We start from the raw sequence: 22,279 nt of genomic DNA on the forward strand, positions 1-22,279 counted from the left end.
GAGAGAGACGAGAGGTGTGCAGCCGAGCACACGCATGCGCAAAGCCGTCTTTGTTGGTAATTATTGCCCGCTGCATTTTATTACACTTGTCCCGCTGGTCTTACAATGAAATGATTTACAAAGTCTATTACAGTTTCTAATGCTTTGCAGTTACACTACACGCCTCGCGCGTTACGGTAAACCGTAACATAAAATCACTACTTTGCAGTTACGAAATGAAATCGAAATATTCAAGTAAGGCGGAAGATTGAAAATAATTTTGTGCCTGCACGGGCACTGAACGAGTCAATTTAACGACCAAGAACTATGTAGCTGGCACAATTTTCCCGGGACTGTTAGAATGCGACAACGCTCTTCTTTCTCGAAAGATTCGATCGAGTCACGTTTTGATTTCGATTCGCCAAGCTGGCACGACAATATTATAAAGCTTTTAAAAAACTGCACCTAGTTCCGTCCGTAGCTAGCTGTCGATAATCGCCGCGTTTGTTCTCGTGATACGAAATTTGTCCGTCGACTTACTCGTCGTCGCCACCGACCGGTGACTTGGTTCGTTTCTCTGGTTACTCTCGTCACAAGGAAAGGGAAGGGAGCATCGAGATCGAGGAGCGAGGGGAGGCTCAGCAAAGATGGTGTAACGCGGAGAGGAAGGTTTGTTGTTCGCGACGTCCCGATGTCTAAATCGCCAGTGAATAATTACGCGGACTGTGACCGATATACGAGCGGGCAGTCGCGCGTAGCCGCCAAGTGGGATTGAACGCGCGGAGGCTGAAGAGGATTCGCTTGTGGACCAGGCGGGGGAGGCCACGATCAAATCGTCGGTTTCGCGATCGCGGCACGAAGGTACGCGGAGGCGCAGAATGCCTTTGTTTATGGAGATCAGCTGTGCTCCCCAAAACACCGCGTCACCCATCCCGTTTTGCGCGCCCTCGCGACCATCGAGGCGTACGCTCGCTATTTTCGTCGGACAAGGGCCGGCCGAAGGGTACATGCAACAACGTGCACCGCAGCGTCCTTTTTCCCAACGGACAGATAAAAATTTCTTTGTCAAAAAAGAAAAGAAAAAAAAAAAAACCTGAAAGAGAGGACAAAAGTCTTTGACCCCCCACTGTAGAAATTCTAAAAGTTATGAAAGAAACGGGGAGGGGGTCTATTCTTTTTCTTATCGCTTTTTTTTTCTAGGAGCTTAATTCAGGCTTTCGAATAGCATTTCCGGTCGTCGTGTTCCGTTCTTTGTTAATTCTGTTTCTTGGAGATCAGTCTTGCGGTGCACAGGGAACTCGGAGCAACGAAGTGTTCGGCATTTTCTTTAATTTTTGAGTGCCTCGAAATATTATTCAGGAAAGTGGACGCGAGAGAGAAGTGAGTCGCACATTAATACAATACTAGACAAGTGTTCAAGGTAAAATGTATATTTTCGATGAATAATCAATTGATTAATGGAATATTAAATTCCGCGATAAGGCACGCAATAAAGGGAAAGAATTTCGAAAGAAATAATAATGAGAAAATTATTCAAACATGTATTCCGGACGATATTTAAATAACAGTTGTTGATTTTAGATTTTTTTGATAACTAATGTGCGTCGTTCTAAATGATGCAAGTGACTTTCTTTGTGCACACGTTGATTTTTATCACTGTCCTTGTTGTTATCTTGTTCTTGGGTTGTAATGAGTTCACGAAAGACATTCTTAAATTTAAGCTTTCCAACAATATGAAATTAAATATGCAATTCTAACGTTTTACGAAGGTTAAAGGTTCAGAAATGCTTATCATATTAATATTTTCTTGTTAAAATTTATATTTAATTTATTATTTATGTTTAATTGTTCTTTTATGTATTTTTTAAGTTATTATTTTGATGAAGCAAAATGTATAACAATCATAAAACTATTATTACCTTAATATTATATTAAGTAATTATTTTACATTTTAGATGCTTGTGAAGCAACCATCAACTGGTAGCTAAATAAATTTTATGACATGAAAGAATGAAACGAGAAACTGTTATAACCTGTGTTGAGCCTGACCGACGAGCGCAAACAGTAAGTATTTTTTTTATTATGTATAATAAATTTTTTTTTTTTAATTTGAAAATAACTGTTTAAACATTCAAGTTTTTAAATAAAGTATAACTATTATAGATAGTTATCGAGACATAAATTGCATTTGCAGATGACAACGGTATTGGACAATAGCTATCAACGCATACAGCCTTATGAAGGGCAAGAAGAGGATGCAGATGATGAAGGCGATCGCGACGAAGCGCCTCAAGAATCAGGTGTCATTATTCATGTAGTACCAGAGGGAAACAGAGCACGATGGAATCACATCGAAGATCTAGATTCATTCTTTACGCGAATGTACCACTATCACCAACAACACGGCTTCCTCTGTATGATGCTTGAAGAATTTTTGGAATTAGTGCAATTCACATTTGTAGTCATACTTCTTACCTTTGTCTTTCATTGCATCGATTACAACAAATTATATAGGTATATTATAAATTTTTCTTTAAATACGAATAATTTTGTAGTTAAACAAACATTTTTTTAAAAAGATTTAATCAATTTTCTATTTTTAGTGGCGGTGGAAATACCAACGATACCAGCCACAAAAGCGATGCCATACTATCTGTGGGAGATTGTGTACAGTCAATCTCTTTGTTATATTGGATCCTCCTTGTAGTCGCGATAATTTTTATTATCCTCCAACTCGTTAAATTTTTATATCACCTAACGCAGTATTGGGAGATCAAAATGTTTTTCAATACGGCACTCAAAATCGCCGATGGCGAACTAGATAATTTTACGTGGCATGAAGTTCAGAAACGTGTGATAGAAGTGCAAAAGGAGCAAGAAATGTGCATTCACAAAAGAGAACTTACGGAATTAGATATATACCATAGGATATTAAGACATAAAAATTACATGGTAGCTATGGTTAACAAGTCTCTTTTGCCCGTACGACTTAAAATCCCCATTATAGGGGAAGTCATTTTTTTAACACGTGGATTAAAATATAATATAGAATTATTACTATTTTGTAAGTATAATTTTACGGAATGATAAACATATATAACATTTATTTAAAATAACTTAATAATTTAATTACTTATCTAGGGGGGCCATGGTCACCATTCGAAAATAATTGGCATCTAAAAGAGGATTATAAAAAACTGAATAAAAGGCAAGAACTTGCACGATCGTTATCTAAACATATACTGTGGGTTGGTATCGCAAATTTCGTCTTGTGTTTTCTTATTCTTCTGTGGCAGTTTCTTTATACGTTTTTCAATTATGCTGAGGTGAGTGATTATACTTATTTGCAAAAATGAGATTTTTAACAATATAATATTAACATAGTAATATTTTTAACAGACTATTAAACGCGAACCAAGCGTTTTAGCAATGCGGACGTGGTCTTTGTACGGTCGATTGTATCTACGTCATTTCAACGAACTTGATCATGAATTGAGCGCGCGCCTCAGTCGCGCGTACCGTCCTGCTTCAAAGTATATGAACAGTTTCACATCGCCATTAATGACAATATTTGCGCGACAGATTGCATTTCTCGCTGGTAGCATATTGGCGGTGTTACTGTTTATAACATTGCTTTACGAGCCGTCATTTTCGATGGAGCGTTTCGTTGCCTACGTGACTATGGTGGGCGCAGTAGCAGCAGCCGCAAAGGCAGTCATACCCGATGAAAATATGGTTTGGTGCCCTGAAACTCTGCTAACTGCTGTACTAGCTCATACGCATTACAGACCGGACAGTTGGCGAGGAACCGCTCACACACATACCACCAGATCCCAAGTAGCACAGTTGTTCCAGTATCGTGCGGTACATATCCTAGAAGAGCTAGTCTCTCCATTCGTGACAACGTACATTCTGTGCTTCCGTATGAGATACCGAGCCTTAGAAATTGTAGATTTTTTTCGTAATTTTACGATCGAAGTAGCTGGAGTCGGTGACGTATGTAGCTTCGCTCAAATGGATGTTCGTAAACATGGCAATCCTATGTGGCAGACTGTGGCACACAGCCCTACAGTTTCTCCGTTACCGGATGATCACAGTACGGGATACGATAATCAATATGGCATGAATATAGATCCGGACAAGTATCATATACCGATGTCGAATCATTATACTCAAGCCGAAGATGGTAAGACCGAGTTGTCTCTCATACATTTTACTTTAACGAATCCTGAGTGGCAGCCACCGTCTCACGCGGAAAATTTCGTAACTGCTTTGAGAGAAAGAGCTAAGAAGGAAGTAACTGCCGAACCTGATAACAATCCTTTAATAGCTAGTTTGAATAGCCTGTCCGGTCTTGGCGTAAGTGTTTCATTTTTCTTTTACTTACTGAATAATTTTATTAAAATTATTTGCCTTATTTATCATTAATACATTGATATATTATTACAGTATAAAAATCATGTATCAAACATTATATTAAGTACGCTAAATCAAGTGAGTGTACCTAGTACGAGTAACATTTTCACAAATCAACCGGGTACATCTGCCACATCGGTCACCCTCGATCAATCGTCTGCTGGGAACGTTCTACGTCGAGGTTTAACTAAGGCGGAAGGTCCGTTACATAATGATAAAGGATTTCTGTATGATTTGCAACAGGGTATATCAAATCAGTCATTAGGAGCTTCTGTATTCGGATCGGGTCATAGTTATGTTATGGACAGGGAATATACAGATTCACATGTACCTTCAGAATTAACTGCTGCCGATATGTCTTTGTCTACATTGTACCTGCACGAACTTCATCATAGACAAGTAAGTATCTCGATATATTTTCGTAATATAAGAAACGTTGCGACTGTGTAACATATCAAAAACATTGCATGTAATTTTAAGAAGAATAATCAGATATTTAAGAAAAAAAACTCGATATTTAGGTAAAAAGAAGGGGTTATCAAGAAATGGCAACGAGAAGCATATGGCAGCCGAGTCCGGTTCAAGAGCTAGCAACTCTTCCTGAGGTTAGACAAGAAAGAGTACCGCTTTTGTTGCACCAAGATTCCTCTTTAAGAAAAAACAGAGAATCTTAACCCTAGAAATTTCATTTAGTATCCGAATCGGAAATTTCTAAGTTAAGATTCTTTGCAATAATCGTCATTTTTAGAAGAATAAAGTGGTTTCTATCTGTTTTATGTGATGAATCCACGACTTATTTTACAATAAGTAAATAATCGCGCAATAGATCCGAGAGTAAAATTATTTGATCATCTCGGTTACATAGAAAATGTCTTCTAAATATTTTTAATTAAGTAGACAGAATGCAGAGAGAATATATGCTTTTTTTTCTCTCATTCCCTCTCTTTGTGTGTGGTCAACGATCGTATAACGCCTATTTTTAATATTAGAGGCCTATTTAAAAACTTACATTTTACATAAAATATCCAGGTTTAACATTAATAACATTATTATATTTTATATTTTGACGTAGATGACCAAAACACTACATTATAAAAAGTTCAATTGATTTAAAGAGTTAGATTTAATAGTAACAATAAAAAAGTTTTTTTTTAAACTTTTTTTTAAACTTTTTAAAGTAATCGACATAATACAATACGTCTAGATAAATTTATTATCTTTAATATTTGTTATTTAATTATATTATTTTACTATAAGTTATTATATTTAATTTCTATAAAGAATACATTACATTACATTACTTTTAAACAACGCAAAAATTTCTAAATCTTTCGACATTATTATGAAGTTGTTTATTAACTCTAATTAAGGTTACATAAATATCACATAATTATTTTATTGAAATATTTTAATCTAAATTGTGATAATTATTGTTCTCTAATTATTTTAATATGATTTATATACTTTTATTATACTGATTTCTATACAGATCTAACTCTTTAATCCACCGACGGCTTGGTTATGCTAGAAATACGGCATATATCAAAAATTTGTCCAGAGACTATTAAGGCAACTGTATATATTAAATATAAAGTTTAGTATAGTTCTTCCTTAGAATGTTAAAAAAAAACAAATTAATGTCTCTAACCAATGGAGAAGAATGCATAATTTACTTGTTTGATAATTTTTGTCATGTCTCAATGCCACAATTCTCTAGTCATACGAAATTAATATCGCGCCGTAATATATCTTTTTTTTTTTAGAAGTAAAATGGTTTTATTTATTTTTAACAGTTATTTTTATTGACTTATAAATACGTGTATATATGTATATTTATATATGCATGTATATATTACTATGTACACTCACATATTCGCATACACTTATATATATAAAATAAATATATGTATATGTATGACGGCGGCTGAATTTCATGACTAGGGTAGAATCATTTGTACATAATATCGCGATGTTTTCAAACCTGCGACAATTACGTAAAAGTTAATGGTATGAGCTGCATCTCATCCTTTGACATAACAGAGGTTGTTACGAAATAGGTTTAAGACGAAAATTTAGGCCACTCTTATTCTCTGTTTATACATATATGCATCTAATAACTTAATGCGAAATTGATGATTTTTAAATAAACTAACATGTAACAAGTAATGTTAAATATAGAAGGTACGTTTTGCTAAATCTTATATCGATGTGATTCTTATAAGATGAAGAACTATGCTATAAGGAACATCTGTAATTATAACAAAAATAAAAATAAATTTTATAATAAATAATAATGTAATTAAATTTACATTATCTTTCGTATAGTTTAAGAGAGAGGTGCTAAAGTATTATCTAAAATACGTATGTCCGTAGCTTTTTTTTTTTTTTACCGAAAAAAATATTAAATGTTAAACAACTTTCTTTGAGAAAAAAATTAACAGTAAATAACGCTTGCTTTGGACTATCTAGTGTACAAATCAAATACTGCTTTAAGGATCCCTGATTTTCAATTATTTCATATGTAGAAAGCTTTTGTCTTGTAAGAACAATCGATAGTTGGATAAACACGATAAAAATGACTAGCAAAATGCAAATTATGAACTCTTGCCAAGAGGTTGCTTCAACCGCGAAGTTGTTGGATGTCTCAAAGTACAATCTTCGATGTAATCGCAACATCAGTGAGAAAATGACGAAGAAAGACTTTATCTATGACATTCCTACACCTGTACAAACGAGAAAGGTATCTATTCATTCACTGCTCGACGAGAACTTTTTTTTCTTACTATAGTAAAAATTATCCGAGTTACGATATAATTGAGAGGTAACAATTATAATTTGAAGGAAAATTGTGTGCATACATTATTGTTCATCGTTAACATTTAAGATGCGCAACACAGTGAGTTACAAAATTTGCAATTTGCAGTTTGAAATACAAAAACAACCAATTATTCTACTAAGGCGAAAAGAGACCACCTCGAGAATACCGCATTATACTGTAATTTCCGAAAAATTGGCAAACGACTGTGATGCAAATATTGTAAGTAGATATTACTTGAATTTATCACAACGATGTGTTCGAATAATTACTCTAAAAATTATATAAAAACAAAGTTCCGTTGTAGTCCCGCTTTTATAAAAATGTATTTCTTGAAATAATCGTCAATTCCATTGTTTCGTAAAATTACTTTCAGGCTGCCGATCGACGTGCTTTAAGGTACGCGTGTAATCTCTGCCAAGAGCAGATTGCCACTTTGTTTTCGTTGTCGACTCACGTTAAGTTTCACTGTCAGAAGTACTGCAAAATATGTTATTGGATTCTGCGTGAGAACGAGACTATGGAACAGCACGTCTGCAATCATCATCGAATTGCGTCAGAGCTTATTAGTTTTGATAGTACATAAAAGCTCGCTAAAAAACATTATCATTTCGAACTGTGTCAATATAATATTTCAAAACGTAAGCAAAAAAAAAAAAAAAAGAATTATAATTACCTATGTTTTTGCGTTTCATCATAATACATATATGTTACGTACGTCGATCGTGTTAACAAAGTAAAATAAACGGCGAATTAAATCTTTCGCTTTTCGATTCGTTTACGGCTTTTTTAGGTAAATATAATCAACGAAAACAAAGTGCTGTCAGAGTTATTAGACACCTCGTAACATTTTGCTGCTCCACGGTCGATATACCACGTCGCGTCGGTACGTCTAGCTGTATGATGTCGTCTCTTGAAGATCCGCTTTTGGTTTGATTAATAAAAAGAGGTACACGGAAGGAAGTTTTAATTATTTAAGACGCGATAGTAATTGAGACACCGGGATGCGAATAATTTCTATAACGGGGAGAAGAAGTAACGCTTCCTACATCTTAGCTTTACGTGCTGTGCCCTTATAAAACTTACCCGGTGGTAATAGAAATCTCACCATCGAGTAATACGAGTTTCTGGCGATCAATCACAGATGGCGCAGGTGCATATCTTTTCCAGCACAACGTTTCTCGTTCAAATAATCTCTCGTACGTACAATAATGGTCCAAGACTTTCGCGAAGAGTGTATTAAATAGAGACGACTGAAACCAGAGACAAGTGAAAACTCAAGGAATTCCAGGAATCTCGAGAAGAAAAGGATCGTAGCGGCGGAACGCCACTCCAAACGGAAATATTGGTCGGAGGCTGTGTGTGCACGAGGAAACAAGTGAGTACATCGAAAACAGATATGGTATTTTTTGTGGCGACAGCGGCTAGCGTACGTAACCCTTGGCGACGGAGGCAGGGAATGAGAGAACGGGGAGAAATCAGTCATCGGCAAACCGGCCGGCGCGGTATATACATGCGGTACTTACACGTGAAACTCTACGCACACGACGCTAAAGTTACGTTCGCTAGCTGCCGTCGATCGTCATATCTGTCTTTCAGCGTACACGAGTGAGATGATCGACGCGGAAGAGGAGGGAAAAAAAAGAAGAGAGAAAAAGAGAAGACGAGGAAGAAGCGCAGAGGAGAGAGGAGGATGAGAGACCGATCCGTGGAAGTGGTCTTTCTTTGCGAAGGCGTTTCTCGATGCATCCGGTGCGTACTAGACCGAAGCGTCTCCCATTTCGTCGCTTTTTCACACACTGGATTCGTTTCACCCTGATTCGATCGAGAGACGCAGTCTCGCTGGTTTCATCCGCGCGTTTACGCTCGCCGCACGAGTTGCTGCGCGAATTGGTGCGAATTATGGATATTTTTTTTTTTTTTATGATAAGAGTAATCATTCATATGTTAAGATCTAACGTCGAACGGGACGACGACGCGGAGGTCGCAGAGTTAATCAGTCATGAGTGTTTTTAATTGTTACTTGTAGAAACAATGTGATTCGATCGAGAGCGCAGATGAAGAATATGTTGAATGATACGTTGAATAGTTTTAGTTTTATGTGAAGATGTTCGGCGAATGAACAAAACGTGATAAGTAAATTGAGTAATAAGAACGTTTTAATTGTAGACTCTGAAACATATCTGCTTGAAAAAGTTAACTTTCCTTTTGTAACTTAATATATCGGATGCTGTGTGAAACGATGTAAAATTCGAGCATCATTAACTTTTACGCGAAACGATTCAAATAGAAAGGTAGTAATTCAAACTGTCATTAAACGTATGGTAACTACGCTTTTAATAGCGTTCACGTACACGGCCAGATATCTGAATTCGAATCAGCTGACGCAGAGGCAATTTAAGACAAAAGAGTAACATGATTCAAGAATATAAAGAAGTGAAAACAAATGTGAATGTAGAACGTGATTCGAAAAGAAAAAATTATTCTAAAGCAAAGTCGTCGACGCGATTAGCGTTAATTAAATTTTTACAAAAGTACAAATAAAATATACATTAAAAAGAGGGGAAAAAAAATATCTAAAGCCGTAACTTTGAAACAGAGCTGCGGAAATAGCAATCAAGTATTAGCGTTATACAACGAGATAACAGGACATCCGTGATAACAGGAAAAGCGACAAAATTGGGAAATCGTTCGCGTTAGATAAATGTGTAATTATATTTTAACTCATTATGGCCGCGCCAAGATTTATTCGACTTGGTTTAGTGTTGTTTCTGATGAAAGTGTCGTCGGGAACCTACCTTGCGAAATGTTGCCCGCCAGGAGAGATCTTCTCTGGCCATTCCACTGTGGAGTGTGTTTCAAAACCGAGGAATGCGATGGAGCTTTACGTTCGTCAATGGAACACCACTGCGGAAGGAATTCCTCAGTGCGACGAACCCGAAGATCTTATGACAACGAAGTTCGACGATCTCGATTCCAATAATTTCTTAGAGGTAAACCTGTCACGACTGAATTAATCTCGTTTCTCTATCTTTAACCGCGACATCTCGACACTTGACAAAATAGTCTTGCCTGAAAGAGTAGAATCTCATTCTTAATAGGATGCGTAATAAAAATTCATAATTTCAATCATCTTTTTTAAAATACTTTTCTTAAACACTTTTTTTCCTAACACTTTATATTCTTTTTAAATTGTGCCTTAATCTTTTTCATTTTTTTGTTTTTATTGTTAAGATAAAGGCGCATTACCTTGATGCTTGACGAAATAGAAGTTAAACATCCTCAGCGAAGAAGTAAGCAGAAAAATGTGCTCTTAATAAGAGCGTAAAATAAAAACTTATAATAAAGCACGTAGAAAATATAATATCTTTTATAAAGTAACACTTCTAATTTGTCTCTAATTTTCTCTTAATCTCTTTTCATTTTTCTTTATCATTTTCTTTCATTTTCCTCGTTAAGATAAAGGACCGCGGTCTTGGTGCTTAACGTGAAGTCAAGTATCTTCAATAAAAAAGAAGTACTTAAAAAAAAAAATGTGTTCTCACGTTTCTAATAAAATCACACGATGTAACAGAAAATAATCTTTTATAATTAAATAATATTATTTATTTAATAATATATATTAATAACGTAAAGTACGTTTCTTTGCGCGAAACAGACTCAACTATTTTACATGTTCATTAATGAGAAAAAAAAAAATTTATTTTCGCGTTTGATGGTTTTTTAACAATGCTTTAATGATAGCTATTATCACATGGTACGATAAAAAAGAAAAATGTCTACCGAGAGCGTAACCAATTACATAATCGATGATGTCAAGCGGCGAGGTTGAATATATATATTTAAATATAGCTTTAAAGACTTTGAAAAAGAATCATTCTCGTTTATTAATTTAATGAACTGTTTTCAGGTGCCGGCTTGCCTCGAAATACTTCACGAGCAAGTAGCTGGAGGAATCGCCGTAATAGTCGTTCACTGCCGTTCGAACAAAGACCGACAAATGAAAGCGATCAACGAGTTTCTTCCACAGCTTGCGTATGTCAGAAAATGTTGCCCTAACGATACAATATTCGATAGCCGCACGAAAGCTTGCGTGCCCCGATCAAACGAATCGGTCAGCCTCGCAGAATTTTTGAGAAGTAAATCGGCCGACACGGAACTTGTGGTGGTGGCTACCGAAGGTTCACCTACATGCAAAAAACCTATCGTCGATTACGTGATTGGCGAAAATGATATCATTCTGCGGAATAATACATATTCGGTAAGAAAAGCAAAATAAGTAAAAAATTTTTTAGTGATTCCCAAGCTTCATCTCTTTAGTTCTTTAGTTCTTTAATTATTTTTTTTATAAATTTATTACCGCAAGTATCTTAAGAATTTATGTATATTTTTTCAGTTTTTAAATAATATAAGTTATTAAATAATAATTTAATCAGTTAAATGATTTAACAGGTGATGGTTCCAACGTTCCGAAATAATTTTATTAAAGAAGAACTTTTCGTTGCCGAGGATACCGCTTGCTTCGACATGACGCTGAATCGCACACTGGTAGCTCGTGTCTGCAGAGATCCAGGATTCTGCAACGATAACGCGTGCATCAGAAAGTGCTGCGCTGAAAATGAATTTTTTTACGCCGATGGATGTAACAAACTCCCTGTACCTGACGAGCCAACAGAGTTTCACGTGGCTCTCGCAAACGCCGTGAATCAGACGAAATCGTCAACTTTCGCCGTGACTAAAGGTTCTTTTTAATGAGATTTAAATGCACTTATTTTCTAAGAATGGAATTAATTAAACATCCATTGATAATCGATAACAATCAACAAGTTGTCGACGACAGTTGTACGCGCAAAGGAACGAAATTAACAGACTTCTCTCTTGATTGCTTAGACTACGGAGTCTTGATTGGGAAGCCGTGCAAATACGGTATGTACCCAGTCGATCCAAAGGAAGAAGAATGGCTGCTGACATCAGAGGGACACGTGTTTGTTCAGGATTACGCGGTCTACGACCAGAACAAATACTGTATGGATATTTTTTACAGCAAACTGATCCCCGAGCGTAATTTCTACTTGTTCATATGTTTCGACAATCCAAACGCGACGAAAGAGGCGAACTTAGTAAGGTACGTTTACCAGCCTCTATCTTCTTTCATCTTCAACCATGTTATTCTGGTACTTACTCAGTAGATGTGATCGAACAAAGATATCGCGAATTGTTAAAAATTTTTTTTTACAGAAAGGTTGTTTCAGAAAAGTACGAGCTCGCGCCAAGCTTTCAGAAATTAAAGCATTAAACGCGCGTTATTGCAGTAGCCTTTTATTGACGCACGGCGATAGAGCACCTCTGTGCGTTCGAGCTCCCGTCTCTCTAGCCGCGAATTCTGTCAAATTTGGCGAAACTCAGCGGGCTTGATTTGTTTATTTGTTTAAACTTTGGGCAAGTCAAACAACCGTAGCGTGCCGAAATACCGCACAATAAACGATGCCCCGGTATTCGCGGGCTGTAAGCGTTTTACTTGTGTAACACGGGCGCGAAAAAGGCACGTTTGTCAATGTTGTAAAACTGATGGAAATCAATCTTACGACCGGGCCGAACGAGCGAGCACTCTCGCAAGTATAAAGCGCAGAATGTATGTCGACAGGCTCCGAATGAACACCGCTCTGGAGCTGACTAGCTGTGCCTTCCTGCTGATGACCCTGTTGGTGTATGTGTGCCTGCCGAGTCTGCAGAATCTTCACGGGAAAACGCTCATGTGCCATGTAAGCAGCCTCCTCCTGGCCTTCATCTGTTTGGCCGTCATCACTTGGATCACGCCCGTTGACCCGGAAGAGGAATTAGACACGACCACGTGCAAAGCCTTAGGTTCGTACGCAGCTAGAAAATATCTGTACACGAGCGTTTAAAAAAAAAAAAAAAACTAAAAAATCTGTTGTTCCAGCATATACCACGTTATTTTCTTTCCTATCGGCGTTTTCTTGGCTCAACGTCATGTGCTTCGACATATGGTGGACATTCGGGTAAGTCGCTCGCGATCACGCAATCAAGCGAGAGAATTGGAAATATTGAACGAACAAGGCGATAATTTTCTCGGACAGAAGGATCAATAATCATCTTCGTTTGACGGTCGACGAGTGGATTAATCGAGCCTTTTTAATAATTTTACGGGATATGTCGTCGCGCGAAATTATATTTCTCATTTGTCCGATAGCTACGTCAACGATCTCAATTGCGCCGAACGATCTTTCGCAAAGTATCCACCAACGTCTTGCCGCGCTCATTAATTTCCCAGTCACTGTGAGCGCTGCCATACCTCTCAGTGAACTCATTGTATTCCGAGTACGCCGGTATGTAAAAAAGAAATATACATCGCCAAACATTAAACATCGAAATGACTCAACGCGTTTTATATAGCGCTCACACTGCACACGAAAAAGCGTCCGAACAATTTAAGTTGAAAGATCTGCAACTTGCAGATAAAGTAATGACTTATTAAATATTTTTACTCTTATTTTATTATTATTTCTTTTAAGATTAATGTTATAATCGGAAAATCATAGAAACAGGGGATTATTCCTTACGAAATTTTTATCAAAGAAAGAAACAACGGCACGTATTATGTCTCAAGATCGGCCTGACAATTGCTCGGAACTGGACGTATCTTACCCGTCGTTTCTTGCCGGCCACGATGGTTTGTGTGTTCAAGACGCTATTCTAGCCAAGAGAGATTTGTAAATATACGGAGAAAATAGAATCCCACACACCGCAGCGACGATGCTAGTATAATGTTGGCCGACGGACCCGCGCGCTTGATCTCTAGATCGGGAATCCCACCGGTTTACAGAATTTTTTTCACGACGTTTGTTCTACGTGGCTGGGAAAGTTAATCATGCGATATTCATGCCGCATTTGCGGTAATTTCACGTACCAAATTGCCGGACTTCCCCGAATTTCCGTACTTTATCGTGACGAGTCGGATTGTTTGCTTCGATCTTCCTCAATGCCGCATTTTAAATGTCATTCGCGCACCTCATCGTCAATTTTAGTTCTCCCCGTTCATCGCTTGATTAATATTAAAAGCGTCGTCTCAAGAAGCGCACTATAGAATAAAATCGGAATTGTTTTTTAATTAATTATTTAAGATAGATTATTCTCTATACATCGCCGATTGCATCGCGACTTCTTTTGATCTTAGTAAATAAAATAATAATAATCCGTTTTTTTTTTCTTTTTTTCGCAGAGTTTTGCGTGGCAGTACAATTACGGAGGCACGCGAACATAGGAAAAAATTTATGTTGTACTGTTTATACGCGTGGGGCCTCTCCTTCCTGATACTAATCCTCGCTATCGTCGCCGACAGCACGGATATCCTGCCGAATTATCTACAGCCCGATATTGGCAATAGTAACTGTTGGTTTACACGTGAGTCACTTACAACCGATAGTTGTTGTCTGAGATGATGTAACGCAAATTTGCTGACGCTAATTGCGGAGTTCTCGGAAAGATTATCGACTTCTTGCGATGAAGGATTTCACGCGGCGCTAGTTATTCCTCACCCTTGCTATTATAATTTATACATTGGGAATAGATAAAGTTGAGAATTGGGTACGAGACGAATTGCAGTCGGAAAATTCATTTCGCATTTGAAGTTGATCGTATCAAGGAGAAAGCAAACGTAAAGTTTTCTTTCTATCGTAGTACGGCAATTATCCGATAATTAAAAACTTTTTCAAGCAGTCATATTGATCGTGCTAGAGCAAATTCAGACATCACTGCCGCTGGATATATAAAATGCAATTAAACTAACTGCTTGCGTAATAAGTATCATTTATATCGTCAAAGTAATTGCCTTCGATAACGATTAAGCAAAAATATAATTCTCCGCAAATAGTCTGCGATTCAAAGCGAAGGTGGAGTTTCACCAAAGAGCCTAAGATAATTATTGAGTTATACGTTTTAATTTAATTTCTGTTCTGTATGATAAAGTAAAATTTAAAATTGTATATTAAATAAAACGAAATTAAATGATTTAAATAAATTTATTTCTTTGGAATGTTAGAACGCAGCGTACAAAATAATAAAAATCCAGTTGACGTTTACTTCACGAAATGAACGAAACAAAAGAATCAATCAGCATTACGAAAAAACGAACAACAATAAAATTTTTACATCTTATTAAATATAAAAAATGTTTTAATGAAATTTTTATTTTATTTTAACTAAATATGTTTTTATTACAGATTCACGAAATGCGTATGGAGAGCTGACTTTCTTCATCGGACCGGTGATGATTCTGTTGATCTCCAATGTGGTATTCTTCGTCCTTACAGCTACACACTGTAATAAAGTGAAAGCAGAAATAAAAAGAGTAACCACGAATCCAATGGATCCCAGGAACAAGCGATTTCGTTCCGACAGAAAAAGGTGAGTGCTCATTTATCAATTCAGTAAAAACAATCTTCTTTTCGTTTTCGGAGACAACTATAAACGGAAAAGAAAAAAAATTGTGAAAAATAATAGTTATATTTAATTAAATTAAGCACTTTCTAAATTTAATTTGTAATCTGTATCTAATCGTTCGTACTTTAAAAGTTTACAGAAAAATAATTTGTATTTATATCTCTTTCTAACAGATTTATCATGAACGTCAAACTATTCATCGTTATGGGAATGTCTTGGATCTGTGAGGTTGTGTCGTTTTTCCTGACAAAATATTTAAATTATGAGCACTGGCACCACATATTCTTCTACACTACCGACGTCTTCAATTGTCTCCAAGGTTTATTAATTTTTATTCTCTTCGTCTTGAAAAGTCGTGTATATCAAGCACTTCGGAGACGATTCAAATTAGACTCTAAGAAAAAACCGACGGGCAATGCGACTACGACTTTGCACGACCCTTATAGAGTCAGGAAAAGTACAAGTAGCAGTACGCTAACGACTGCGTTTGCAATTAGTTCGGCGCCGTAAAATATTATTAATAAATAAGGTACGACAATTAAGTAGCCTGACTGTCGCGGATTAATAGAGCCTGGCATAGAACACGATTATATAAGTTTCCTTTTGTACGAGCTTACATTTGGATAATAAACTTGCTCATAATTGCTATTCTTGGCTCTCAGAAATACTCTGCGAGAAGTTATGAAAATGATACTAGGTTCTATATCGCGAGCGTTACTTTTATGAATGTTACATTTATCTTACAGCAGTTACTTCAACAAATGCCGCTAAGAATACCAAAGAAGATTAAATTATCTTTAATGGCTGTAAATTACGAACAATACTTTTGCACGTTGTTACATGCATAAGCTAGACATTATAATAGATATAATTGAAAAAATATATTAATTATTATTCTTTAAATGTCAAATTGCTCTTGATGCACTTGTGCGTTTGCATATTTATGTTAAGAAAATATCTTCATACGATTACAAGAGGCGTAGAAACTGTATGTGATACTTTAAGAGTAACTGATTATCTAAACTTAACGATAAATTAATTAATCAACATTTTAAACCAATATAATTAATTTAATTAATATCAGAAAAGTCTTACCAAATATTTTAAAGCACGCGTTCACTGGCAGTTAATTAATTTTCCATAAAAACAATTGACAGAAATTAATAAATATCAGAAAGTCCACAGATTGCAAAATTTGCTTTTGTTTTAAATATATATTCAAATGGAGTTTAACAATAAAATTATAATCTCTTGCAACAATATATCTATTTACACTATTTATCCAGGACGCATTCTTAGACGCGCGCTACATTTTTTAATACCAGAAACGTTGATACTAAATTTTCGTGCCGCTATGAAACTTAAAATCAGTTTTTCTCTTGTCACTGAAAAAAAAAAACTTAACGAAAAGGACTAAGATATAATTTCGTAGCCGACGATTCTAATATCAAACTTGCTTGTGCAAGTCACTTCTTTTCCGACAACTGCACGCTTAAAATTATAAAGTCGTCGTAATACAACCGACACCTAATAAATCAATCTCACTCACAGAGCTTTAAAAAAAAAAAAAAACTTGATATTAGCAATCTACCGCACAATCACATATCTCGTTGGTGTTTATTACAAAAATCTCTTCACGTGTCACATGATAACCTGTCGTTCACGACGAACGATTATTTTCTAGTGTTATCAATAACATTATCACTAATTGCACATAAATCTCTTCCGTAGCACTCCTTCTTTTCGTTACAAGCATCACAAAGTCAATATTGCCAGTGATTTCAATAAAATAACATACGTAAATTTAATAAAAGATGTTTGTAACGTCTAATAAATTCCGTGCCTAAAAATTATAACTATGATTATAATAAATTGTAATAAAATATACAATTATAATTATAATTATAAATTCGTCAGCAAGTGGCGCGCGCGTAATATGTATATAAGTTTTCAAGATCACGGCATTCGCAGGAAATTCTCAATTCGCGGACTCACGAATTTTCAAATCCCAAGAATCCTTAAATAAATGCAACCTCTGAATTTTGCATTATTGTACGGATATGCGAGACTCGATCCATCGATCGTCCTCCAGTTTCGTACAAAAAGTCTTTGCGCGGACTAGGATCATCGCTCAAGCTCAATCGCTTCTCCGCCTAAAGTATAGCAATATCGACGATTTAATGTCAAGTTGAATAAAATCTTCCCTCCGAGCATAAAAGATAAAAAGTTCATGCCGCGATATCGCCGGGATATCGCCGGGATTACTTCATTCTCGATCACGAGCACCTATAAATCCAAGTCAGCTAACATTAGTCCTTCTATGATCGCTTAATATCTCATCAGTGACCGTAAACGTAAGCCTATGATCGTTAAGTCGCGCCTCGAATATTTAAAATAAAGGCACGTTCTGGCACTCTTGGAACGCCGGGAGATGAGAACCGGCCCCCGCCGGGTTGGCTTTGAATGCAGATTAACCGCGATTGTCAGGGCTTCCTTTCGTTCGCGGTCTCTTCCAAGTCCGGGTCCTCGTTGATAATCGAGATGTCGCGAATCGACGGTCTACGTGTTTTCCAAGCCTCCGGTGGAGTGACTGGCGCGGTGGTTTTCGTCAGTAGCTTCGGGCCCGAGAGGGTGATGATGATGGCTCCCGCCGGCGCGGTCAAGAGTACCGAGAGCACGCACATCATCAGCACCGTCTCGGCGTACTCGACCTGCTGGCGATCGTTCTTGTCAATCTCGTCGAGGGTGACGGGTGCTAGGGCCGCCTGCACAGTCGCTTTAGCCATCCACGATAGCGCGATGAATATCTTCTCTTTGAGATTAAGCTTGGAACCGATCCCAACTAGTACTGTCGCTCCAATGCGGACGACTATACCGGCGATCAAACAACTTAATCCAAGATAAACGGTCTTTCCTTCGAGCTCTTCGATCTTGATCTGCATGCCGGTGAACGCGAACAAAATCGGTTCGAATATCATCCAAAAAATCTCAAAAGATGTAGCCACTGGATTCTGGAAAGAAAAAGAAAAGAAAAGAAAAATAAAAAAAAAAAACAGAAAGAAAAAGATACACGTGCGTCGCGAAGTTCGAATTTAAGAGCGCACGACTTTTTGTCGTGAATTTACATTAGCCTGAATTCTGCACGTTTAAATGTTTCGTAAATAAGCCGATTATATTTTTATTTCCTCGACATTTGAATTTCAAAGGAACGATATTCGGTGAATAAAATTGAAAGATAATAACGGCGGCAATGTAATTCGATTTGCCGAGACGCGAGATACTAGATGTTAAAGTGCCGCGGGTACAATGACATTTTCCACAAATTTTCCTCTAAAGGAGAGCCGATTCGGTATTCGGCGATGATATCTCGTATCGCATTGTCCATGCGCTCGATATCGGGATATGGAAATCTTCCAGCGTTGCATGGAAATGCAGAATATCCAGAGTTCACGCGGTGTGCAAGCTCGTATTTACCGCTATTGTTTACATGCCCCTGTGGCGCGTAGGAAATCTCGTCGATATTGATTTATTTAATTTAATTCCGTGCAATTTCCGGATAATACATGTGGCGTGTCCCACAAACACAAGAAATTTGTAGATAACTCTTGCTTTTTACGCGGTCCCTACCTCTCAATAACATTAAAGCGCTTTAATTAATTCGTCGATTAATTAATTATACAATTTCCTCACTTTCTTAAACAGCGACCGAATCACCGACCACCGCGCGCGTCCGATACTTCATACAAATTGCCCTGCTAAAATGTAATTACATCCAACCCCCGGAACCAGCCGGATGAATCTCCGGGAAGAGGTGACGCAACCGTAATTATATGTTTGCGACACACGTAATGAAAAAAAAAAAAAAAAAAAAAAAAAATATATATATATATATATATATATGTTTTATCGAAATAAATTATTTTGTTATTCGATGTAAAAGGCCGGTTTACTGTCGGCGCCTTGTCGCGCGCGATTATTCCGTAGTAATTAATCTAGCTGGAATAAATTATGCCGGCGCGCAACACACGACGTGCATATCATACGGCAGTAATATCGACAGATGCTGGTTACAGTCCCGTCACGAAACCCCGTGCGAAAGAACGTGTCGCCGCCGACAGCGGGGAATGCGACCCGGAAATAGGAACGAGCCGGTTGACTCCCAATCCACACTTCGCCAGACAGTGACGATACGTCGGTCTGAATATTTCACGGGATTGAAGTTATTGGGCTAGGGGAACGGGGCTTCCCATCGTCGCGGTGATACACGTCTTTTCTTCCGCCGAAAGATTAAATATTTAATATCCGCTGCACTTAGACCGGAATCACGAAATCGATCCGAAGTGTCTCCGAACAGCGAGATAAATCGTTATCTCGAATTGATTCGGTCATTTCGTATTTTTTTTTTTTTCTTTTTATTAAATTAGCAAGACTTGAAAGCATGTCGTTATTGTTAATTTAACAACACGTGTTTGCGAAAGTTAAATCGCTGTTTAATGCAAGTGCGCCGACCTCAGCGAGATGAACATAAGATTAATTTCTTGTCGGCGACTTAATTTCCGATCGGATTAAAATCGTAACTGTAAATTCCACGACGGACACATTGTAAATCTATACTTACGTTGTCCACGTCCCAGCCTTCTTGTTGCCAGAAGTAACAGCTGACGAAAGCTGCAGCCACGACCGCAAGCGGGCCGGCGCCGCCAAGCTCGATCGCCTCGCTGCCGAAAACCGCCAGCAGGCCACCCCCAAGTAACATCAGCACTCTCAGAGGCACCATGAAGGGCTATAACATTAGCACATAAACGAAGCGTTAGGACCTAATAGAAAGCGCCGTGTCACGACTACGAAGTGATTTATCGGTTTCATTACGGTAGATAAGTTCCGAAATATGGGCACCTTTCGATAATACATTCTTGATATAAAAGTAAATGACGTCAGGCAAGTTGTTGCGACGGCTAAGAGGGTATTGTAAGCTCGTAATGCACTGCGAATGCTCGAAGATTATCACGAGCTTTTCGCGGCTCTCTCGTAAACGTTCTTATCACAAAAATAATTAAAACAGAATATTAAACAAAATTTTTTTCTTTCTTTTTTTTATTTTTTTATTTTTTAATTTTAAACCAACGTTTGTTACGAATATTTTATAATACCCCGAGACAGCCGCCTTAAGGGAGCGTTTAGTCTACAACGATATAAACTTAGCGAGCACTTGAGATTTAAATAGCATTAGCGAATAAAGCGGCGAACGGCTCTAAATGCCATTCCTCCGAAAATACGTCCTCTTGACTCGGCGCACGTTGTAACAGTTTAAGTTTATCCGAAACCGGATAAATCGGGCTACGGGGAGCTAAGAATACTGCAACCACCGTCGCAGTGCCACGGCGCTAATTCTCACGTGAATGATACTTTAGATACGATGAGGTGGCGATGCAGTGACCAAATATACCCGTCGACTTCTCCGTCGAATCCGCCCGCCGACGTTTGCGTAAGTTGCTCGCACTAATTACAAACCGCCTATCAATTTTCCATTAAATACGAACGCGCACTCCTTGCTAGAAGGAAACATTGTAGACGGACATTTTGAATAACTTCGGTATATTAAAAAAAAAAAAAAAAAAGAGCAAAGGATTTCCTTCGAAGAGAGTTTGAGTTTCATAAAAAGAAAAAGACTTTTAGCGCTATTAAGCCGCGCTCGAAGCCCCGTTGAGTGAAGAGGCGCAAGAAGATTTTTGCCGTCGAAGGACACTCGGCGGTTTGCGGATCCGAGGTACATCGATCCACGGTACACAATTCATAAAGTGTTTACAGGATCCTCGCGGGCGGACGATAACCGCGCAAGTGGATTTATCCGGTGATAGTAGATTTATTCGGATCTACGCTCACGTGCCCGATCCCCGCGAGTGCTTTCGCGGTGTGTAGCGAAATCTAGCACGGCCGCGGGAGAGATTCATCGCACGACGCGGCGCGGGGTGAACGACACCCCGCTGGTTGACCCTATTTCCGCCGCGGCCTTTTATTCTTATATCCCGGCGCTGGTGCAGTCAATTCACCATCTCGCGCAATCGGACGATACGCACGTGGGAGTAGCAAATCACGACGTAAAGCACGAAAATTTTGCACGCATTTACGGCGAAGGGGCTGGGGAGGATGCCTCTATTTCTCGAAACTTTGCGAAAGCCGCCGGCGCCGTTATCTTTTAAGCGATTCCGCCCCGTACTCTTGGCGCGCGCTCTTTAAGAATCGAACAGTGAGAAAATTTCGAGGGCGGCGGAAAACGTATACACCGCTGCGTTACGTATATTACAAACTTTAGCCGGCTTCTTCTCGGAGGCACGTTTTTCCGCACCGCGGACGACATAACTTGCGAAAGGCGGCTATAAGGTTGCAATTTAAGGGAGACGTTCAAAACGCATCTGCGGCGTCGCGCAGGAACTCCACGTCTTTCCTGGTATCGCGTGACATCTTTCCAGCGCCCGATAGCCCGGGAATAAGTAATTTCTCTCTCTTTCTTTTTTCCTTTTTTTAAAAAAAAAAAAAGTCTCGTTTGAACGACCATGGGAAACGTGGCCCGCAGAATCGTAATTCTTAATGTAGCTCGCCGGCGGGCGG

General features: G+C 38.0%; 4 protein-coding genes across 7 annotated transcripts in view; 3 read left to right on the top strand and 1 right to left on the bottom strand.

The window, feature by feature from the left end:
- Nucleotides 1-602: 602 nt before the first annotated feature.
- On the top strand, nt 603-5,542 carry Atg9 (autophagy-related protein 9). Of its 3 annotated transcripts, none has more exons than XM_070669237.1 (8): nt 603-840; nt 1,935-2,043; nt 2,174-2,493; nt 2,583-3,043; nt 3,121-3,305; nt 3,379-4,338; nt 4,429-4,794; nt 4,917-5,542. In XM_070669237.1, the coding sequence occupies exons 2-8, from the start codon at nt 1,990-1,992 to the stop codon at nt 5,067-5,069; spliced, it is 2,499 nt and encodes an 832-aa protein (XP_070525338.1). In that variant the 5' UTR covers nt 603-840; nt 1,935-1,989; the 3' UTR covers nt 5,070-5,542. The 3 variants fall into 3 exon arrangements, with proteins under 3 accessions (XP_070525338.1, XP_070525340.1, XP_070525339.1); XM_070669239.1 differs by lacking the exon at nt 603-840 and adding an exon at nt 872-1,399; XM_070669238.1 differs by lacking the exon at nt 603-840 and adding an exon at nt 872-1,359.
- A 1,099-nt stretch (nt 5,543-6,641) lies between these two features.
- On the top strand, nt 6,642-7,895 carry LOC139109856 (uncharacterized). Its single transcript, XM_070669243.1, has 3 exons — nt 6,642-7,135; nt 7,319-7,432; nt 7,587-7,895. The coding sequence occupies exons 1-3, from the start codon at nt 6,971-6,973 to the stop codon at nt 7,794-7,796; spliced, it is 489 nt and encodes a 162-aa protein (XP_070525344.1). The 5' UTR covers nt 6,642-6,970; the 3' UTR covers nt 7,797-7,895.
- An 866-nt stretch (nt 7,896-8,761) lies between these two features.
- Nucleotides 8,762-17,510, top strand: LOC139109854 (G-protein coupled receptor Mth2). The gene is made up of 9 exons (XM_070669240.1): nt 8,762-10,203; nt 11,121-11,471; nt 11,663-11,951; nt 12,101-12,335; nt 12,855-13,075; nt 13,152-13,230; nt 14,451-14,632; nt 15,451-15,634; nt 15,844-17,510. The coding sequence occupies exons 1-9, from the start codon at nt 9,940-9,942 to the stop codon at nt 16,178-16,180; spliced, it is 2,142 nt and encodes a 713-aa protein (XP_070525341.1). The 5' UTR covers nt 8,762-9,939; the 3' UTR covers nt 16,181-17,510.
- Nucleotides 17,511-17,723: 213 nt separating this feature from the next.
- Nha1 (Na[+]/H[+] hydrogen antiporter 1) overlaps nt 17,724-22,279 on the bottom strand; it is a 28,301-nt gene continuing 23,745 nt past the window's right edge. For both annotated transcript variants that reach the window (XM_070669242.1, XM_070669241.1), the window contains 2 exons: nt 20,289-20,453; nt 17,724-18,681 (listed from right to left, as the gene is read on the bottom strand). In XM_070669242.1, coding sequence (XP_070525343.1) covers nt 18,154-18,681; nt 20,289-20,453 — 693 coding nt within the window. In that variant the 3' untranslated portion in view covers nt 17,724-18,153. The remainder of the gene's footprint in view (nt 18,682-20,288; nt 20,454-22,279) is intronic.

The sequence above is a fragment of the Cardiocondyla obscurior genome, linkage group LG18 (genome assembly GCF_019399895.1).
Source record: "Cardiocondyla obscurior isolate alpha-2009 linkage group LG18, Cobs3.1, whole genome shotgun sequence".
Taxonomy (NCBI): Eukaryota; Metazoa; Arthropoda; class Insecta; order Hymenoptera; family Formicidae; genus Cardiocondyla; species Cardiocondyla obscurior.

Excerpts from the sequence above, each read along its gene's own strand:
- Atg9 (XM_070669237.1), top strand. The coding sequence starts at position 1,990 with ATGAAACGAGAAACTGTTATAACCTGTGTTGAGCCTGACCGACGAGCG. Across the intron at positions 3,044-3,120 it reads TATAGAATTATTACTATTTT|GGGGGCCATGGTCACCATTC; the intron begins GTAAGTATAATT and ends TTACTTATCTAG. Across the intron at positions 4,339-4,428 it reads ATAGCCTGTCCGGTCTTGGC|TATAAAAATCATGTATCAAA; the intron begins GTAAGTGTTTCA and ends ATATTATTACAG.
- LOC139109856 (XM_070669243.1), top strand. The coding sequence starts at position 6,971 with ATGACTAGCAAAATGCAAATTATGAACTCTTGCCAAGAGGTTGCTTCA. Across the intron at positions 7,136-7,318 it reads CACCTGTACAAACGAGAAAG|TTTGAAATACAAAAACAACC; the intron begins GTATCTATTCAT and ends TGCAATTTGCAG. Across the intron at positions 7,433-7,586 it reads ACGACTGTGATGCAAATATT|GCTGCCGATCGACGTGCTTT; the intron begins GTAAGTAGATAT and ends AATTACTTTCAG.
- LOC139109854 (XM_070669240.1), top strand. The coding sequence starts at position 9,940 with ATGGCCGCGCCAAGATTTATTCGACTTGGTTTAGTGTTGTTTCTGATG. Across the intron at positions 11,952-12,100 it reads AACTTTCGCCGTGACTAAAG|ACTACGGAGTCTTGATTGGG; the intron begins GTTCTTTTTAAT and ends TTGATTGCTTAG. Across the intron at positions 13,076-13,151 it reads GACCACGTGCAAAGCCTTAG|CATATACCACGTTATTTTCT; the intron begins GTTCGTACGCAG and ends CTGTTGTTCCAG.